At 38.8% G+C, this 20,483-nt stretch overlaps 1 protein-coding gene across 1 annotated transcript; it reads left to right on the top strand.

Annotated features, from left to right (window-relative positions):
* The first annotated feature begins 1,332 nt into the window (after positions 1-1,332).
* LOC128698639 (ionotropic receptor 21a-like) lies at positions 1,333-19,956 on the top strand. The gene is made up of 11 exons (XM_070104025.1): positions 1,333-1,767; positions 2,156-2,310; positions 4,041-4,160; positions 5,781-6,062; positions 7,676-8,151; positions 9,031-9,226; positions 11,611-11,850; positions 14,430-14,686; positions 15,469-15,606; positions 17,766-17,952; positions 19,537-19,956. The coding sequence occupies exons 1-11, from the start codon at positions 1,659-1,661 to the stop codon at positions 19,789-19,791; spliced, it is 2,415 nt and encodes an 804-aa protein (XP_069960126.1). The 5' UTR covers positions 1,333-1,658; the 3' UTR covers positions 19,792-19,956.
* The last annotated feature ends 527 nt before the right edge of the window (positions 19,957-20,483 follow it).

Here is a 20,483-nt window from a genome sequence, read left to right as displayed (position 1 = left end):
ATATAAGTAAATCTTATATATCTAAGGCACATGTACGCTTGACAGTGCTGGTAATTCAAATTCAAATTCAAATTCAAAGTTTATTCTCTATAAAGATTACAATGCTGAGTTTACAGAAATTTGGTTATTGTTTGGTTTACATGTAGTAAAATTGTGATTACAGAGTGTACCACTAGAACGCTTAGCATGGCTAAGAGGTAATATCTGTCAGGTTGACAATAAGGAACGGGTTGGTTAGGTAAGATTTGTCAGGGGTCTTAGTCATATGATGACCCGCAACTGGAGCTTTTCATCATCTGATCGAGGCCTTCCACTGGCTCTCCCCTCCACCCCTTTAAAATTAATTTTATAAATATTGACATGCCTCAGACAGTAAGATGAGCATTGCTGGGTTACCATAAGGAATGAACAATTATATATATATATATATATATATATATATATATATATAATATATATATATATATATATATGTATATATATATATATATACAGTGGACCAGAATTCTTCCTCCGTAAGCCATGCGTGTCGTAAGAGGCGACTGAAATGCTGGGAGCAAGGGGCTAGTAACCCCTTCTCCTGTATATATTACTAAATTTGAAAGGAGAAACTTTTGTTTTTCCTTTTGGGCCACCCCACCTCGGTGGGATGCGGCTGGTGCGTTGAAAGTATATATATATATATATATATATATATATATATATATATATATATATATATATATATATATATATATATATATGCATTAAGATCACAGTAAACAGGTGATTTCAGAATATGCAAAACAACCATATTGATTTTCAATCATCCAATTGATTTTCAAAAAGTTGATAAAGTAGTGTCAAGCAAGTCCATGGTCGACAGGAATATAATTGAATCTTGTTTCATAAAAAGCAGTTTTGACAATAATATGAATATTTCCTTTGGTTTATATAAATTAGATCCATTTATAATTAATAGAATTTGGGAAGAATTTAATAATACATTGGACAAATAATAATTTTTTAAATTTCTTATTTCTTGGGTAGAATAGTTTGTTGGTGGGTTGTATGAAGGACCTGTCTAGTTCGGCCGGCGGGCCTGCTGTCTCGCGTCAGGTGTTTCGTTGTTGTGGGATCTGATAGTGAGGTGTGGGCTACCCCTTTATATACCTTCCTTTGATGCTTTACTTTCATTGTTCCTTGATAATGTGAGTAGTCACGAAAGCGCTTGGAACTTCTCTATTCTTTCACAGTGGTTGTTTTGCATATATATATATATATATATATATATATATATATATATATAGATATATATATATATATATATATATATATCCTGTTTGTGTGGAGTGTTGTCACCTCTGAGTGAGGTGTCACATAAAATGTGAGGTATAACATAAAATGTACTTATCTTGCCTGTTCTTCCAATTCCTCTTAAGATATGTGTATAAGCACATGAAAGTTATCAGGTTTTATTTCCTATATTCACTGTGGTATTTTTTCATATATATATCCATACATTAGACAACCTTTTATCTATATAAAATTTACTAATTTGACACGATGAACATCACAAAATAACTCTAACACAATCTTTGTACCATCTTTATACCACTGGGAACAGTTATCCAGTCTGTCCTACCAGTCACAGTACTCTTCCCCAGAAGGCAGAACCAATGGGAGCTCTCTCCATGACCACCAGTTTATCCCAGACTGTGGATGCTACTGTCTCCAACCTACTGCTAGCAGCAGCCCTCCTAATCATCCAGCTCTTACCAAAGTCAGGTCAGTTATTTATTACTATTTATAAATAGTAACGGCAGATGCTACTGTTGTTGTAGTAATAGTATTAGTAGTACTGTAGTTATGATGATATTTTAACTATTATTACTTTATTATATTTGTATTATTCTTAATAGTAACAGTAGTATTAGTAGAAACAGTATAGTATAAATAAAGTAGTAGAAATAGTAGTAATAGTTGCAATAGTTATTGCAGTAGTAGAAGTAGTAGTAAGGTTAAATCACAAGAGAATGGTAATACAGTAATAGATTGGGATAGTGAATAATTTTATTATGATATTAAGCCCTTAATGGTCACTAAAATTCCTAACATCAAGCTTATTATTATGTTTCCTCCTACCACACTAACGTTCGTGTCTGTGTGGCTTCAGGAGCTACGAGATTCGAGCCAGCAGAGGGTGGCGCCGTAGCAGCTGTTACAGGAGCTGGAACAGCTGTTACAGGAGTGTTACAGGACACCTGGTACCCCTCTTGCTCTGTCATGCTCCTCACCGACCCCACCTCCTCACCAGCACAGATCCTCAAGGTGCCTGCCCAGTATCACTATAATAATTATTATTATTCGTAGTAGTAGTAGTATCGGTTGGTTAATTTTAAAGCCTATCGACGACACGAGGGTCATTAAGGTTTGCACGGAAGCCTTTTTACCACCAGACAAAAATTTACTAATCTGACACGATGAACGTCACAAAATAACACGAAGACAAACTTTGTACCATCTATTATTCCCCTGTGAACAGGTATCCAGTCTGTCTTACCAGTCACAGTGTAAAGAATACTTTGATCTCTAACAGAAGGATTAAATTTAACATATATACGCTGAGAGAAATACACTTCTCGGTGTATATATCCTGTGTATTATATTATTATTATTATAGCATTTTGGTTTCTAATACAAGGTAGATCTAGCAAGGTTAGGTAAGATTTGTCAGGAAACAAGACAAGTGTTTCCTGGCGCGGATCTTTAGTAGATCTAGCAATCCGCCAGTAAACATATGACAAAGATGCAGCCCCGGGGGGGAAGGAGGGAGGGTTGAAGACGCCGTGGGAGCTGAAGAAGCCGCCTCCCACCCCAAGATAAAAATAATGCTTATTTTCCTTACTAATTAATGGCTTACTCATCTGTAATTTAGACATTTTTTTTATAGGGGAGATTCTTTATTATACAACGTTTCGCCCAGCGTGGGTGAAGCTTTGTGTACCGTAATAAAAGCTTTCATTAATAAAAGTATTTTCAAATTAGTATTGTGTTACGTTACTGCATAACAGTTTAGTGACAGTCCTTAGGTTGTCACCTAGTTTTAATTCAAATTAATTTTTTTTATGCTGCACAAAGATTATGTAGTTTACAGGCAATAAAACATTATTAGGCACATTAGTATGCAAATGCATTTCGGTTGGTTAATGGGGTTAAAGCCTATTGACCACACAAGATTCATTAAGATCTTTATATTAATATATATATATATATATATATATATATATATATATATATATATATATATATATATATGTCGTGCCGAATATGTAAAATTGGTAAATTAGCAAGAACTCATTCAAAATTAAGTCCTTTCTAAAATTTTCTCTTATACGTTTAAAGATATATTTTTTTAATTAATGTTGATGTAAAAATTTATAATTTTGCGCCAAAAGAATCTTAGAAAACTTACCTAACCTTATTATAACAAGAACAATTTATTTTAGCCTAACCCAACTAAATATATTTTAGATTTCTTTACAATAATTTAATACTAAACAAACACAGTGAAATATATTTTTTTTCGTTAGGTTCAGAATGATTTTGGCGAAATTATTGCATACACAAATTTTCACTTGTCCTATATGGCAAGATGAGCCTTGCTATTTAAGCCAAGATAGCAAGTTCTGCCTATTCGCACGACATATATACTATATATATATATATATATATATATATATATATATATATATATATATATATATATATATATATATATATATATATATATATATGCAAAACAAACACTCTGAAAGAATAGAGAAATTCCAAGCGCTTTCGTGACTACTCACATTATCAAGGAACTTGGAATTTCTCTATTCTTTCAGAGTGGTTGTTTTGCATATTCTGAAATCACCTGTTTACTGTGATCTTATTGCATATATATATATATATATATATATATATATATATATATATATATATATATATATATATATATATATATGTGTGTGTGTGTGTGTGTGTGTGTGTGTTATCCTAATTCATCTTTTCCACAGGAGTTTGCAGATGCAGGCTCGCCATGGGGGGTTGTAGTTCTGCGAGCAAGTAAGCCAGGGCAAGCCAACGACACCACACTCACCTCACCACTACCCAACCTCATACGCTACGCCAGACAGGTGCACTCCAACGCATATTGTTTATATAGCTAAATGCATTATTATTATCATGGAGGGAAAGCTATTACGAACACAGGTAAAGAATGGCCTGTGAGACCTGGTCGTAATGGGAATGTGAAGCAAACAAAACTCAACAGTAGATTATTATGTATATTTGCCTTCATCAGATATCACCAGGTATGTACACTATGTACAGATAGAATAGTAAGTGTACACGGTGACAGATGGCAAAGCAGAAGCCTGAGTGCACCGGTGGTCAACCAGCAGGCAGGCAAGTCTACCCATGTTTACCGCAAGTGAACCACGTTGCTTCAGCTCTGGCGGGCTTGCCTGTGATTGGCCAATTAACCATGGTACTGATTTAACGATGAGTAGCCTACTGATCATTAAACCCTTAGCACCCGGTTCGCTGGTTGGGAAGCAGCCTATATGGGAGTGTGACATACGCCAAATAAATTGTGACATGTGTACTCTTTGCATGCCACAAGAGCTAAATCCGTAGGAATTATACAGCGCATGTGGGGAGGAGGGATGGAAGGCATTCAGGCTCCATTCTAGGAACCTACCGTGGAGCATCAAGTGTCGTGAATACTTCTCCATGGTAGAAGAAAATTCACATGTACACAAAACCAAGAGAATCGTTGATCTGTATTTTTCGACCTCGGTCTGAGACCGTTTATCAGTAGAATGTAATGATAAAACTACATGATTATAGTAGTAATTGGGTAGAGGGTCCAGGTGGGTGCGAGTCCCAGTTGTGGCGTCGAGGCGAGACTAGGTGGTATGATACCTTGAGGAGCCATAGCACGTTCCAGATAGCGCATTTTTTAAATTAAAATTCATACTAGCGACTAATTTGATAGAAAAAAACATGCTCATCAGCCCCTAAACTGGTAATATATATATATATATATATATATATATATATATTATATATATATATATATATATATTTATATATATATATATATATATTATATATATTTATATTATATATATTTATATTATATATATATATATATATATATATATATATATATATATATATATATATATATTATATATATATATATATATATATTTATATTTATATATATATAAATATATATATAAATATAAATATATATATAAATATAAATATATATATATAATATATATATATAATATATATATATATATATATATATAAATATATATATATATATATATATATATATATATATATATATATATATTATACAGTATGTGTGACCGTCTACAATATGTTCATGTGGTGGAAGCGCTAAACTCCTAGGTGTCATACAACTCCTTAAAATTGGGACGTAATTAGCTTCCGTTCAAAGGGTAGGTCAACTTTCTTGAATCAATAACCCTTTATTAACATCAAGTCTTTCCCCGCTTGAAGGGTCTGTAGGTACAGTCGTATATATATAGTTATTCCTAAACCTTCCTTCTCTGGGAGAGCGTAACAAAACTACTCTAGAATAAGCACTATAATAGACCTACTGACCCATAATAGGTATGGCTAAGTCACACCCACGGATGTATCCGTCTAATCTATACTTAAAGCTATCCAAAGCTCTCTGAACAATAACGTAACGAGGATGCTTGCTCCAGCAGGTGCGTCTGCTGTACCCTTGCGTGAGCCTGGTGGTACTCAGCGATGACCTCGCCTTCTGGACCTCTTTCGGGGACCTCAGCTTGGCTGGACGCCTCCTTGTCTGGGAAACAAGGCTTGTGTGTGCAACCAGCTTGCCCCTGGAGACTGTGAGAGTCCTGGCCGCCGCCCACTGGATCTACGCTATGATGAATACTGTCATCCTAGTCAGGGAGACGCCACTCACCCACCCACCCAGGTGTATCATTGGAATTAAGCCATATTACTTGGCTTTCCTGGGTTATTAATCTGTTTGTTCCGTAGCTCGGTTGGTAGCGCACTCAGTTCTCACACTGAAGTCCGTGGTTAGAGCTCCGATGCATGTGGAAACATTGGGCGAGTTTCCTTACAGACACCTACTGTCCCTGTTCACCTAGCAGTAAGTAGGTACCTGGGTGTTAGCCGACTGGTGTGGGAACAAAATTAACTTAATTTGCCCGAAATGCACTGGACAAGCACCTAAAGTCGGTTCCTGACCAGCCGGGCTGTGGCGCGTACGTTGGTTTGCGTGCAGCCAGCAGTAACAGCCTGGTTGATCAGGCTCTAATCCACCAGGAGGCCTGGTCACAGACCTGGCCGCGGGGGCGTTGACCCCCGGAACTCTCTCCAGGTAAACTCCAGGTATAACCCGGGCTTTCTATACAGTATGTCACTGATGTCAGTTATGGTCTGTATAAGTTGTATCAGGTACTTGTGGAAAAGATTATTATTATTATTATAATTATTATTATTGTGGTTAAAAAGTAAATGATGTACATTTCGACTCGATTTCGTTTAAATGACTTATTATAATTATATTTTTGTTTACAAAACTGCAGTGAGATATTTATTCAAATCTATAGCTTTAGATACAAATTTGACTAACTAGGCTTATCACCGGTTCTTTCCTCCCCATCCCATCAGTTACGTGCTGTTGGAAGAGTAATATATTGCATACATGATGCTGGATAAGTGATATATATATATATATATATATATATATATATATATATATATATATATATATATATATATATATACTACCAAGTCGGCCGTCGGCTGTTGGATAAGTGATACATGCTGGATATGTGATATATATTACATATATGATGCTGGATAAGTGATTTTTACTGGACATGTGAGGATAAATAAGTGATATATATTGGTTGTGCTACGTGAATCAAGTTGTGGGGAATGACTTAACATTAAATATATAACTCTCTACATAAATAATCACTAAATAAACAAATGCGAGAAGTAAATAATTACATATGCAATAACTGAATGACAGATCTACGATAAACACAAAATAAGGAAGAACCCGTGAAGGAAGTACTCACTCCAGGAGCCGGGAGACATCACCGTATTTCACTTATTTGCAACTTTTCTGCGGCACTTTGAAGTGTCTGGTTGTTGCAGTCTGCACTTGAACACTTGACGCACTCCAGTCACTTGCCATAACACGGATTCACGGTGATAAAGAAACATTTTTTAATATATAATGCGGGAATGTAGGTCAACTTCCCTCCTCGCCGCCTCTCACGGCAATTCTGGCGGGAAACGGTATTTATTTACCGAGAATTATTTTCAAATTTTAATTATTTTTTTTATTATGCAGAAACCTAATTCTTACGCCATTAAACTTTCACCTTTAATTTCCCTATAAATAAAATCAATCAATCTATGTTTTGATTAATTTAAAAAAAAAAAAACATTTTGATCAGCTGGTCGATGTTAGTTACAATTTTGGCGGAATTATTATTATTATTATTATTATTATTATTATTATTATTATTATTATTATTATTATTATTATTATTATTATTTTAGTCTATAGGCTTTAAACCCCATTAACCATAATTTGACAAGTAGTGTATAAATCATGACAGGTGGTGTGTATATCATGACAGGTGGTGTGTATATCATGACAGGTGGTGTGTATATCATGACAGGTGGTGTGTATATCATGACAGGTGGTGTGTATCATGACAGGTGGTGTGTATATCATGACAGGTGGTGTGTATATTATGACAGGTGTGTATATCATGACAGGAGGTATGTATATCATGACAGGTGGTGTGTATATCATGACAGGTGGTGTGTATATTATGACAGGAGGTATGAATGTCATGACAGGTGGTGTGTATATCATGACAGGTGGTGTGTGTATCATGACAGGTGGTGTGTATATATCATGACAGGTGGTGTGTGTGTATATCCTGACAGGTGGAGAGTGTACAGCTACGCTCCATACACTCAACAGGGAGCCCAGCTGGTAAAGGTAGCCAGCTTGTGGCCAGCTGGGAGTATACACCTCCTCCCTGGACACACACTCTTTCAATCTAAGTTCTCCAAGTGAGTTACATTCTAAGTTCTCCAAGTGAGTTACATTCTAAGTTCTCCAAGTGAGTTACATTCTAAGATCTCCAAGTGAGTTACATTCTAAGTTCTCCAAGTGAGTTACATTCTAAGTTCTCCAAGTTTAACACTTATAAATTTTGAAGTAATGCTAACTTATGAACCTGATGTAGCTAGCACTTACTGTAATAACTAACCTAACTGACCTACGCCTCGGTCAGATGACCTAAAGCTCCAGCTGTGGGTCATCATATGACTAAAACCCGAGTCAGGAAACACTTGTCCTGTTTCCTGACAAACCTCACCTAACCTAACCTATAACAAACCACAACAATAGAATATATACAGTAAGGTTTATGTCTCTCAGTCTAGGTGCACTAACAGTTTATCAGTTTACTATTTTAAGTATTGCGATCTTCTTGGTAAACAGATGATATTCAATCTTAATTAAGATCTTTAAACACCATTAACTAACCAACACAATGAACCACAACACTTATAAATGAAACACAAATAACCCGCACAATGGAGACAAACTTATGTCGATGTTTCGGTCCGACTTGGACCCTTAACTAGCTACACAGATTAATGGTTCGAATTGGACCGAAACGTCGTGGCAAGGTTCATCCTCCTATGTGCGGGTTATCAGTGTATTGTTCCAGTCACGGTATTGTGACTTTATTCTTTATTTAAAATTAAAACATTAAACCCCCCAAAAAATACAAATAAGCACAACACTTACAACTAAATCAACAATCTACAACACCTACAACAATCCATAACACTAACAACAATCCACAACACCTACAACAATCCACAACACCTAGATACTTCCTACAAAAGCAGCCTACAAGCGAAGCCACCTGTGGCCATCAGCTTTCACAGAGCTAAGGTGAATGTGACAGCACTGCCCTACAAGCCCTACTGGGACGAGGTGGTGGTGGAGGCTGACAGTGGGTCGTCCTCAGGAGGTACCAAGAAATACTCTGGCTCAGACAGACTCATGCTGGAGGCTATAGCACAAACACTCAATTTCACCATCCACGTCCTCCCAGTACAGTCTTGGCAGGAGGTGAGATATTTCAGAGGGGCACCTCTGCCTCTGTTTACATGTTGTGTACGAATGATTACTGTCATTATTGTTAACAGTATCGCTGATTTCTTTGTGTCATGACATACATGTTGAAGATGAAAGTTAAGACACATGTGCAACATCTGGTTATCTTTATTGTAGACGTTTCGCCATCCAGTGGCTTTATCAATACAAATTCAAGGACATAACTAGAAGACAGAAGAACTATATACAAAAGATGAGGTAATCAGTCCCCCAGATTACCTCATCTTTTGTGTATAGTTCTACTGTTTTCTAGTTATGTCCTGGAATTTGTATTGATAAAGTCACTGGATGGCGAAACGTCTACAATAAAGATACCCAGATATTGCACATGTGTCTTAACTTTCATCTTGTGGTATTGTATACCTTTCTTGCACATAGATGTTGTAACAATTCTCTGGATATCAGTTTTGATGTCAGTGAAGTGGTTGTTTAAATCTCTGAAGCTACTGAACTACTTAATGGAATCTTTAGCGTCCTACTGAAGTCTTCTAGCCTCAGCTGACTCAGGTCATCACTCTATTGAAATAGTCATCAAGTCGGATGGAATCTGTAAGGGAAACCTAGCTTTTGTTACCGTCCGAGTAGGGTATACTACGGGTACTGTGTATCAGTTCCTTGATGTTGGTGATCTGAGTATCTGTGGTAGCAATGCATACGCTATAATCGGGTGCGCTTCCCCCTTGACCCACTGTGTAAATGTTATATTGAGTAAAGACAGTTGGTTTAATATTATTATCATGAGGCCATACCCATCCTGTGAGAGGGAGTCAAAAGGTTAGAGGTACATAATGGATCCAGGGACTGGGACACAAAGTTTTGATAGTTGAACAAGTTAGTGGTAATGAAGTATTTGTATGTTTAAATCTGGTTACAGTCGTAATGAGTTATTGCTGCAGAACACTGCTTGTATTCCAACCACTATGAGGGTATTCCAACCACTATGCGGGTATTCCAACCACTATGCGGGTATTCCAACCACTATGAGGGTATTCCAACCACTATGAGGGTATTCCAACCACTATGCGGGTATTCCAACCACTATGAGGGTATTCCAACCACTATGCGGGTATTCCAACCACTATGCGGGTATTCCAACCACTATGAGGGTATTCCAACCACTATGCGGGTATTCCAACCACTATGAGGGTATTCCAACCAATATGCAGGTATTCCAACCACTATGCGGGTATTCCAACCACTATGAGGGTATTCCAACCACTATGCGGGTATTCCAACCACTATGCGGGTATTCCAACCAATATGCAGGTATTCCAACCACTATGCGGGTATTCCAACCACTATGCGGGTATTCCAACCACTATGCGGGTATTCCAACCACTATGAGGGTATTCCAACCACTATGAGGGTATTCCAACCACTATGAGGGTATTCCAACCACTATGCGGGTATTCCAACCACTATGAGGGTATTCCAACCACTATGCGGGTATTCCAACCACTATGAGGGTATTCCAACCACTATGCGGGTATTCCAACCACTATGAGGGTATTCCAACCACTATGAGGGTATTCCAACCACTATGCGGGTATTCCAACCACTATGAGGGTATTCCAACCAATATGCAGGTATTCCAACCACTATGCGGGTATTCCAACCACTATGAGGGTATTCCAACCACTATGCGGGTATTCCAACCACTATGAGGGTATTCCAACCACTATGCGGGTATTCCAACCACTATGAGGGTATTCCAACCACTATGAGGGTATTCCAACCACTATGCGGGTATTCCAACCACTATGAGGGTATTCCAACCAATATGCAGGTATTCCAACCACTATGCGGGTATTCCAACCACTATGAGGGTATTCCAACCACTATGCGGGTATTCCAACCACTATGAGGGTATTCCAACCACTATGCGGGTATTCCAACCACTATGAGGGTATTCCAACCACTATGAGGGTATTCCAACCACTATGCGGGTATTCCAACCACTATGAGGGTATTCCAACCACTATGCGGGTATTCCAACCACTATGCGGGTATTCCAACCACTATGCGGGTATTCCAACCACTACGAGGGTATTCCAACCACTATGAGGGTATTCCAACCACTATGAGGGTATTCCAACCACTATGAGGGTATTCCAACCACTATGAGGGTATTCCAACCACTATGAGGGTATTCCAACCACTATGAGGGTATTCCAACCACTATGTGGGTATTCCAACCACTATGTGGGTATTCCAACCACTATGAGGGTATTCCAACCACTATGAGGGTATTCTAACCACAATATAACCATCACATAGAGGAGGATAGCAGCACGTTGCTGATGTATCCAGACTCGAATAATGCAAAATAAAATCCTTAGGTAGTGACCCTGGTGGAGGAGAGAGTGTCGTTCGTTGCATCAGTGGTTCACCTGATCCTCCAGAACAGGATAGAGAGATACAGCTTCACCAGCACGTACGAGCACAGCATCAATCTGGGCTTCGCCATGGCTAAGCCATCCCTCAGGCCTCAGTGGCAGTCTCTCTACTATCCTCTGGCAGACGGGGTGTGGGCTACTATCCTCTTCCTCCTCCTCATTATGCCTCCAGTCTTCTACCTGGTGAGCTGAGTAGATTGTACGAAAGCGCTAAATCTGTAGGGGTCATCATATAGCACCAAAGAAGTGGGAGATACTCAGGAAGGAGCAGCTTCCATCTAGATGGTCTAGACAACAGAAGTCTCATATATTTTGCACACTGGAGGGAGACTGTTTTTACTGTCCCATAAGCTTATAATACCTCACTCCACACGACTGCTTGCTGTTTATACACTCATCAACCACTCTTGGGTGAATAATCTATACATTTACTGCAGTAACTTCGATCACTCAGTCCACTCCCTATTTCAGTGTTCACCCCCACGGTCTCCGCTATATATATTATATATAGGTATATAGGATGGGGTCCACCTCTGGTGTAAATTGTGGGACCCATAGCCTCGGAGAAGTTGATAAAAAGGTTTCAAGGAAGAATATTTGGATTTCTTCCTGAAGCCGTTTGAATATTCCATTTCCCTTCCCACCCCATCTTTTGATATATATTTTTTTTTACTAATAGGAATATATATATATATATATATATATATATATATATATATATATATATATATATATATGAATTTGGTAGGGTGTGCAAAAGAAGAAAATTAAAGGTGAATACAGGAAAGAGTAAGGTTATGAGGATAACAAAAAGATTAGGTGATGAAAGATTGAATATCAGATTGGAGGGAGAGAGTATGGAGGAGGTGAATGTATTCAGATATTTGGGAGTGGACGTGTCAGCAGATGGGTCTATGAAAGATGAGGTGAATCATAGAATTGATGAGGGAAAAAGAGTGAGTGGTGCACTTAGGAGTCTGTGGAGACAAAGAACTTTGTCCTTGGAGGCAAAGAGGGGAATGTATGAGAGTATAGTTTTACCAACGCTCTTATATGGGTGTGAAGCGTGGGTGATGAATGTTGCAGCGAGGAGAAGGCTGGAGGCAGTGGAGATGTCATGTCTGAGGGCAATGTGTGGTGTGAATATAATGCAGAGAATTCGTAGTTTGGAAGTTAGGAGGAGGTGCGGGATTACCAAAACTGTTGTCCAGAGGGCTGAGGAAGGGTTGTTGAGGTGGTTCGGACATGTAGAGAGAATGGAGCGAAACAGAATGACTTCAAGAGTGTATCAGTCTGTAGTGGAAGGAAGGCGGGGTAGGGGTCGGCCTAGGAAAGGTTGGAGAGAGGGGGTAAAGGAGGTTTTGTGTGCGAGGGGCTTGGACTTCCAGCAGGTATGCATGAGCGTGTTTGATAGGAGTGAATGGAGACAAATGGTTTTTAATACTTGACGTGCTGTTGGAGTGTGAGCAAAGTAACATTTATGAAGGGGTTCAGGGAAACCGGCAGGCCGGACTTGAGTCCTGGAGATGGGAAGTACAGTGCCTGCACTCTGAAGGAGGGGTGTTAATGTTGCAGTTTAAAAACTGTAGTGTAAAGCACCCTTCTGGCAAGACAGTGATGGAGTGAATGATGGTGAAAGTTTTTCTTTTTCGGGCCACCCTGCCTTGGTGGGAATCGGCCAGTGTGATAAAAAAATAAAAAATAATATATGTATATATAAATATATATATGTATATATAAATATATATATGTATATATAAATATATATATGTATATATAAATATATATATGTATATATGTATATGTCGTGCCGAATATGTAAAACTGGTCAATTAGCAAGAACTCATTTAAGATAAAGTCCTTTCTAAAATTTTCTCTTATGCGTTTAAAGATATATTTTTTTCATTAATGTTAATGTAAAAATTTTTAATTTTGCACCAAAAGAATCTTAGAAAACTTACCTAACCTTATTATAACAAGAACAATTTATTTTAGCCTAACCTAACTATATATATTTTAGATTTGTTTACAATAATTTAATACTAAACAAACACAGTGAAATATATTTTTTTCGTTAGGTTCAGAATGATTTTGGCGAAATTATTGCATACACAAATTTTCGCTTGTCCTATATGGCAAGATGAGCCTTGCTATTTAAGCCAAGATAGCAAGTTCTGCCTATTCGGCACGACATATATATATATATATATATATATATATATATATATATATATATATATATATATATATTATATATATATATACCTATATATAATATATATAGCGGAGACCGTGGGGGTGAACACTGAAATAGGGAGTGGACTGAGTGATCGAAGTTACTGTAGTAAATGTACACACACACACACACACACACACACACACACACACACACACATATATATATATATATATATATATATATATATATATATATATATATATATATATATATATATATATATATAGTTAATGTAAAAGTTAATAATTTTGTACCAAAAGAAACTTAGAAAACCTTACCTTATTATAACAAGCGCAATTTAACTTAATCTCAGCCATCTAATATATTTTAGATAAGTTTACAGTAATTTAATAATAAACAAAGAAATATTTTTTTCGTTATGTTTAGAATGATTTTTTGCGAAATTATTGCATACACAAATTTTCGCTTGCCTTATTCGGCAAGAAAATCGCAACTTTTACCTGTTCGGTAAAGTTGTTTTGCATGTTACTATGTATGTGCCCCTGTACTTAAACTTACTTAGGTGAGTCACAGAAGCTCAGGTGGAGGTGAGATGCGGGTTGGCAACACAGTGTTGGTGGTGGTGGGTGCCTTGTTTGGGCAGCCCATGCAGAGGGGTCTGCCCACCAGCACTACCTGGCGGGGGCTGCTGGCGGCCTGGCTGGTCTTCACCTTCATCGTCACCACCGCATACCGGGGCAACCTCATAGCTTTCCTCTCCCTGCCCAAGTACCCGCCCCGCCCGGAGACTCTCCAGCACCTCGTCACCGTTGTTAACAGGTGAATCGCCTGCTTATCTGCACCTTCAAGGAAGGGGGGGGGATGAGTGCTTTGATGCTGATGATGCGCTTTTGATCCAAGTAATTAGAGCTACACTCCCTCGGATCAAAACTGATCACCTCCCATTAAATATAATACAAATAATATTACTACTACTCCATGGGGAAGTGGAACAGAATTCTTTCTCCGCAAGCCATGCTTATCATAAGAGGGGACTAAAATGCCGGGAGCAACGGGGTAGTAACCCCTTATCAGGTATATATTACTAAATTTAAAAAGAGAAACTTTTGTTTTTCTTTCTTGGCCACCCTGCCTTGGTGGGATACAGCCGGTTTGTTGAAAGAAGACTACTACTACTACTATACTACTACTACCACTACTATACTACTACTACCACTACTATACTACTACTACCACTGCTATACTACTACTACTACTGCTATACTACTACTACCACTACTATACTACTACTTCCACTGCTATACTACTACTACCACTACTATACTACTACCACTACTATACTACTACCACTACTATACTACTACTACCACTGCTATACTACTACTACCACTACTACTACTATTACTACCACTGCTATACTACTACTACCACTACTATACTACTACTAATGATAATACTAGTAATTAATAACATTAATAATACAATATTTTACCTTTCTCGTTCCCCTTTATCTTACTTTTCCTCTTCATACAATTCTTCTTCCTCCTCCTTTTCTTTACCTACTTGCACTCCTTTTCTGCCCCTGCTGCCTCCTCCTCCAGGATCACCATGCCGTCCTACGGCTCCGAGTTTCTTAATTTCCTGCGCGAGTCAGAGTCTCCTACCTTCCGTGCCTGGGGAGAACTAATGACTGTAGGAGTGTCTGTCACTGAGGGTCTTCACCAAGCACTCCGTAAGAGGTGAGGCTCTCTCCTCACACCCGCTATTGTACTATGAGGTGTACAGGAGGGGCCCGCTTGTACAGCACTGTACAGTGAAACAGCTCCGCTAATACAGCAGGTTAGGTTCCGGGCTACCGCTGTAAAACAAAAGTCGCTGTAAAGTGAAACAGCTCCACTTATACTGCAGGTTAGGTTCCAGGCTACTGCCGTAGAGCAAAAAAAAAAAATCGCTGTAAAGTGAAACACAGCCTTTTATTCACTTTCAAACGCATATAAAAGCGTGATAACATGTTTACGCTATCATATATTAAGTCAACAATAAAGCTAGGCCTAAAGAATGCATATACAGTACACACATTACTTAAAATATTTTCGTCCTTAGCTCACAGTGAGTGGTGAATACATTTATTGGAAGTCTGAATAAATGAAGAATGGGTATAATTGAAAACCGCTGTATTAGCGAAACGCTGTAAAGTGGTGCCCTCCTGTTTATGTCTAGTGAATTGCTGATATGTAGCCTTGTATAGTCGATAGGCTATAGCCTAATTAATTATCCAGCCACACACAAATAACCAATACATAGAAGAAAAGCTTATAACAACGTTTCTGTCTGACTTGAAGCTTTGACTAGTCACACTAGCACACGAAAATGAGGGAGCCAGTGTGTTAATGTGACTAGTCAATGGTAAGTCGGACCAAAACGTCGCTATAAGCTTCTTTCTCATGTGAGAAGGTTATTTGTGTATTGATCCAGCCACAGTATCGTGCTTTTATGTTCATCAACTAACCATAAAGGAAATGGAACTTTGCATCCTCACCTTGAATCCAACGTGATTATCTCTTATTCCCTGTGAAATTAATGCACTACTATTAGTATTAATAATAATAGTTTAGAAAGACACGTAAGCAAACACTATGACATATTTATTAGAAAACGTTTCGGTCCTGGGACCTTGATCACTTCTAACATACAGAGGTAGAAAGGCATTATATATATATATAGGCGGAGAGTGAGGTGTGACGCACGTGACCTGAGGAATGTCATAAGAACATGAGAACATAAGAATGGAGGAACACTGTAGAAGGCCTACTGGCCCATGCGAGGCAGGTCCTTATCAAAACAACCTCTGCCTACGATGAGGACGGGTAGACGTTGAAATCCGTCCTCATCGTAGGCAGAGGTTGTTTTGATAAGGACCTGCCTCGCATGGGCCAGTATGTTATTTCTGTTCTGCTGAACAACGGTTTAGTGCCGATGGAGGTAGCGTAGGTAGCAATGATACGGCCGTGGACTAGTTTGGCTTTAATTGGGTAGGAGTGAGTACACAACGGGCAGTGTGAGGGAGTGACCGCAAGCCAGTCCGTGGAGGGGGGAGCACTTGTGTCTGTCAAGTCGGTCGGCCTAGGAGTGAGGGAGAGGCATGGGCCGGCAGGCTGGCGTGCCTACCTAGAGGCCTGGCTACAGAGGGCAGCACCTGAGTGGCGCGAAATATGAACTAAGCTGGCAGACAGCATGGGCTGTCTGTGCAGACAGTACAGGCTGTCTACAAGTAGGCCTTCTACAGTGTTCCTCCATTCTTATGTTCTCATGTTCTTATGACATTCCTCAGGTCACGTGCGTCACACCTCACTCTCCGCCTATATATATAAAGCCTTTCTACCTCTGTATGTTAGAAGTGATCAAGGTCCCAGGACCGAAACGTTTTCTAATAAATATGTCATAGTGTTTGCTTACGTGTCTTTCTAAACCAACTTGTCGGTATTTATTACCAAGGTTTATGCCATTAATAATAATAAATGTCTGAAACCAATAGACTTTGTGTCTTGCTGTTTGTAATTCCACTAATCTATTAGCAACACAATCTGATTGTAAGATTGTGTGTGTAGATAAACGGTTCTGAGAACCGACAAGTTGATAAATCAAACTCATGTGCAACACTTGGGTATCTTTATTACAGAAACGTTTCGCCCCACAGTGGCTTTCCCAGTCCAGTACAGACATGGTCTGAGGAAGCCACTGTGCGGCGAAACGTTTCTATAAGCTACCCAAGTGTTGGACGTGTCTGATTTATCAAGATTCTGTGTACAGGACTTTGACACACTTTACACTGGTGAATCTTTGAGAGACTAGACACACACGTATAGTTTGTGTTTATGAGGGCAGTGAATACTTGCAGACAGGCTCATGTAGACGGTCGACGGTACCTGGAACTTGTGATAGCTGAGAGTTTCACTGATGCTGACGGAGAGACGGCACTGTACGTTGGGAGAGAGGGCGTCCTACCAGGATTCAACGCCTGGCCCATCCCTCACGACGCACCTTACAAGGACGCCTTCGACAGAGTCATTAATGTTGTCATCGAGGTGAGGAAAGTTCTGCTCTTTCTGCCTAATAATAATGATAAATTTATTTTCTGCAGTATACAGGTAATGTAATTTGCTTGTAATAAAATATTGGTTGGCACAAAGGAAACTAATAGCATCTAGATATTAAAAGATAGTCTTTAATCTAGATACAATAACACTAGATAGTTGGACCTGATAGCTTGTGCTACCAGGTCGGTTGCCGTGTTCCTCCCTTAAGTCAATGTGACCTGACCTGACTAGGTTGGGTGCATTGGCTTAAGCCGGTAGGAGACTTGGACCTGCCTCGCATGGGCCAGTAGGCCTTCTGCAGTGTTCCTTCGTTCTTATGTTCTTCTCAGCAGATAATCTCGGTGTGGATTCTGTGTTTTTCCCATGTATGATGACGGTTGAATGAATGATTGGTTGGTTGGATAATGGGGCTTAAGCCTATCTAATTTGTCCCTTAGCTCGATTGTTAGCGCACTCATCTCACACACTGAGGTCCCTGGTTCGATCTCCGGTATGGGTGGAAACATTAGGACGTGCTTCCTTAAGATACCTGCTGTCCATGTTCACCTAGCATTAAAATAGGTGCCTGGGTGTTAGTTTTTGGTGTATACCTGGAGATATACCTGGAAAGAGTTCCAGGGGTCAACGCCCCCGCGGCCAGGTCTGTGACCAGACCTCATGGTGTGGGTCGCATCCTGGGACAAAACTGACCTAATTTGCCCGAAATGCTCTGCATAACGGGAGTCTTTCTATATAGTAGTATGTCATTGACGTCAGCTATACCTGTATACCTTGTACATGTACTTGTAGAAATAAAGATTATTATTATTACTATTATTATTATTATTATTATTATTATTATTATTATTATTATTATTATTATTATTATCTACACTAGGGTCATTAGGTCTGCATGTCACCTATTCACCAACAGTCAAAAATACATTAATCAATAAAATAGGGATTAAACTCTCAGCAAATGTGCATATATACACTGAAAGACATACACGTCATGGTGTGTACAGATCTCGTTTATAGTGAGATTCACAGTCCATAGACAAGAGTAATGGACCGTTTATCTGATATTGTAACCCCCCCCCCACCCCACCCAAAAAAAAAGAAAAAAAAAGTTTGGTGTTGTGATACGTGTAAAAGTTGTGAATCACGTAAGTTTCACGCAAAGAAATACTATATATATTTTGTGGTTAAGTTCGCATATCACTTCTTGACTCGCATATCCCGTAGATGGATTGGTAACGCACTCACCTCACACACTGAGGTCCATGATTCGATCCCTGGAACGGGTGGAAACACTGGGTGTGTTTCTTTAAGACACCTGTTGTCCCTGTTCACCTATCAGCAAGTAGGTACCTGGTGTTAGCCGACTGGTGTGGGTCGCATCCTGGGGACAAAAGTAACCTAATTTGCCAGAAATGCTCTGCATAACCAGAGGCTTTCTATATAGTATGTCATGGATGTCAGCTATGGTCTGTAAGTTATATCATCTACTCGTAGAAATAAAGATTATTATTATTATTATTATTATTATTATTATTATTATTATTATTATTATTATTATTATTATTATTATAGAGTGGCCTTTACAACAAGTGGATGGCTGATATACTGGCTCAGACACGACGGGAGGCGCAGCAGAAGCGCAAACTTGAACAGGCGTCGCAGACGAAGGTGGAGGCTGCTGCCGGATCATCTAAAGGAGTGAACCAGTCACTCACCCTGGTGCACCTGCAGGGACCCCTGCTGCTCCTCCTGCTGGGGCTTCTCGCTGCCTCCCTCGCCTTCATCGTGGAGGTCGGCCTCATGAGGTTCTGGCGGCGTGGAACGTGAAGCTGACTGATGCTCACTCCCAGGCTGTACTTCCTTAAACACTGTATCGGCACGTATAACCACAGAAAATAACTGCAAAAGTACCACAGATGAGTGTTGGTCACTGTGGTCTATGTTGCAAGCCTCTCTCCACACCTCTCAACAAAATTATTTTTGAAATTAATACTGTCACCTCAAAGATTATATATATATATATATATATATATATATATATATATATATATATATATATATATATATATATATATATATATATATATATATATATATATATATATATATAATGTGGAGATTAATTATAAATAATGTGTTTTTAATGACATCACAGGAGCTATAGTAGGAACATTTCATGCATTTCTCTAGACATAGGCTGTGTTCAACACTGCAGGCGTTACCTCTCTGGATAGTAACACTGAGACTCTGGAACACAGCGGACGCAATTTTAAAATATGATATTTAATCAGTAGGGAAAATTTAAAAATAAGGCGGAATTTGTCAGTAGAGCAACGCTGTATGGCCCTTGTGGTTTAGCGCTTCTTCTTTGATTATAAAAATAATTTGTCAGTAGAAAGAAGTTAAAGTTGTTTATCAATAAGAAGTATTTATTGGTCCTAAGGAGACAGTGACGGGAGACAGTGACGGGAGACAGTGACGGGAGACAGTGGCGGGAGACAGTGACGGGAGACAGTGAC

The sequence above is a fragment of the Cherax quadricarinatus genome, chromosome 88, assembly GCF_038502225.1.
Source record: "Cherax quadricarinatus isolate ZL_2023a chromosome 88, ASM3850222v1, whole genome shotgun sequence".
In the NCBI taxonomy this organism is placed as follows: Eukaryota; Metazoa; Arthropoda; class Malacostraca; order Decapoda; family Parastacidae; genus Cherax; species Cherax quadricarinatus.
This window is presented reverse-complemented; position numbering and strand designations above follow the sequence as displayed.

What these genes read in the sequence shown, in the direction of transcription:
- LOC128698639 (XM_070104025.1), top strand. Translation starts at nt 1,659, where the DNA reads ATGGGAGCTCTCTCCATGACCACCAGTTTATCCCAGACTGTGGATGCT. An exon ending in CTCGTCACCGTTGTTAACAG is followed by an intron (nt 14,687 to 15,468) that starts GTGAATCGCCTG and finishes CTCCTCCTCCAG; the next exon opens with GATCACCATGCCGTCCTACG. An exon ending in CACCAAGCACTCCGTAAGAG is followed by an intron (nt 15,607 to 17,765) that starts GTGAGGCTCTCT and finishes GAATACTTGCAG; the next exon opens with ACAGGCTCATGTAGACGGTC.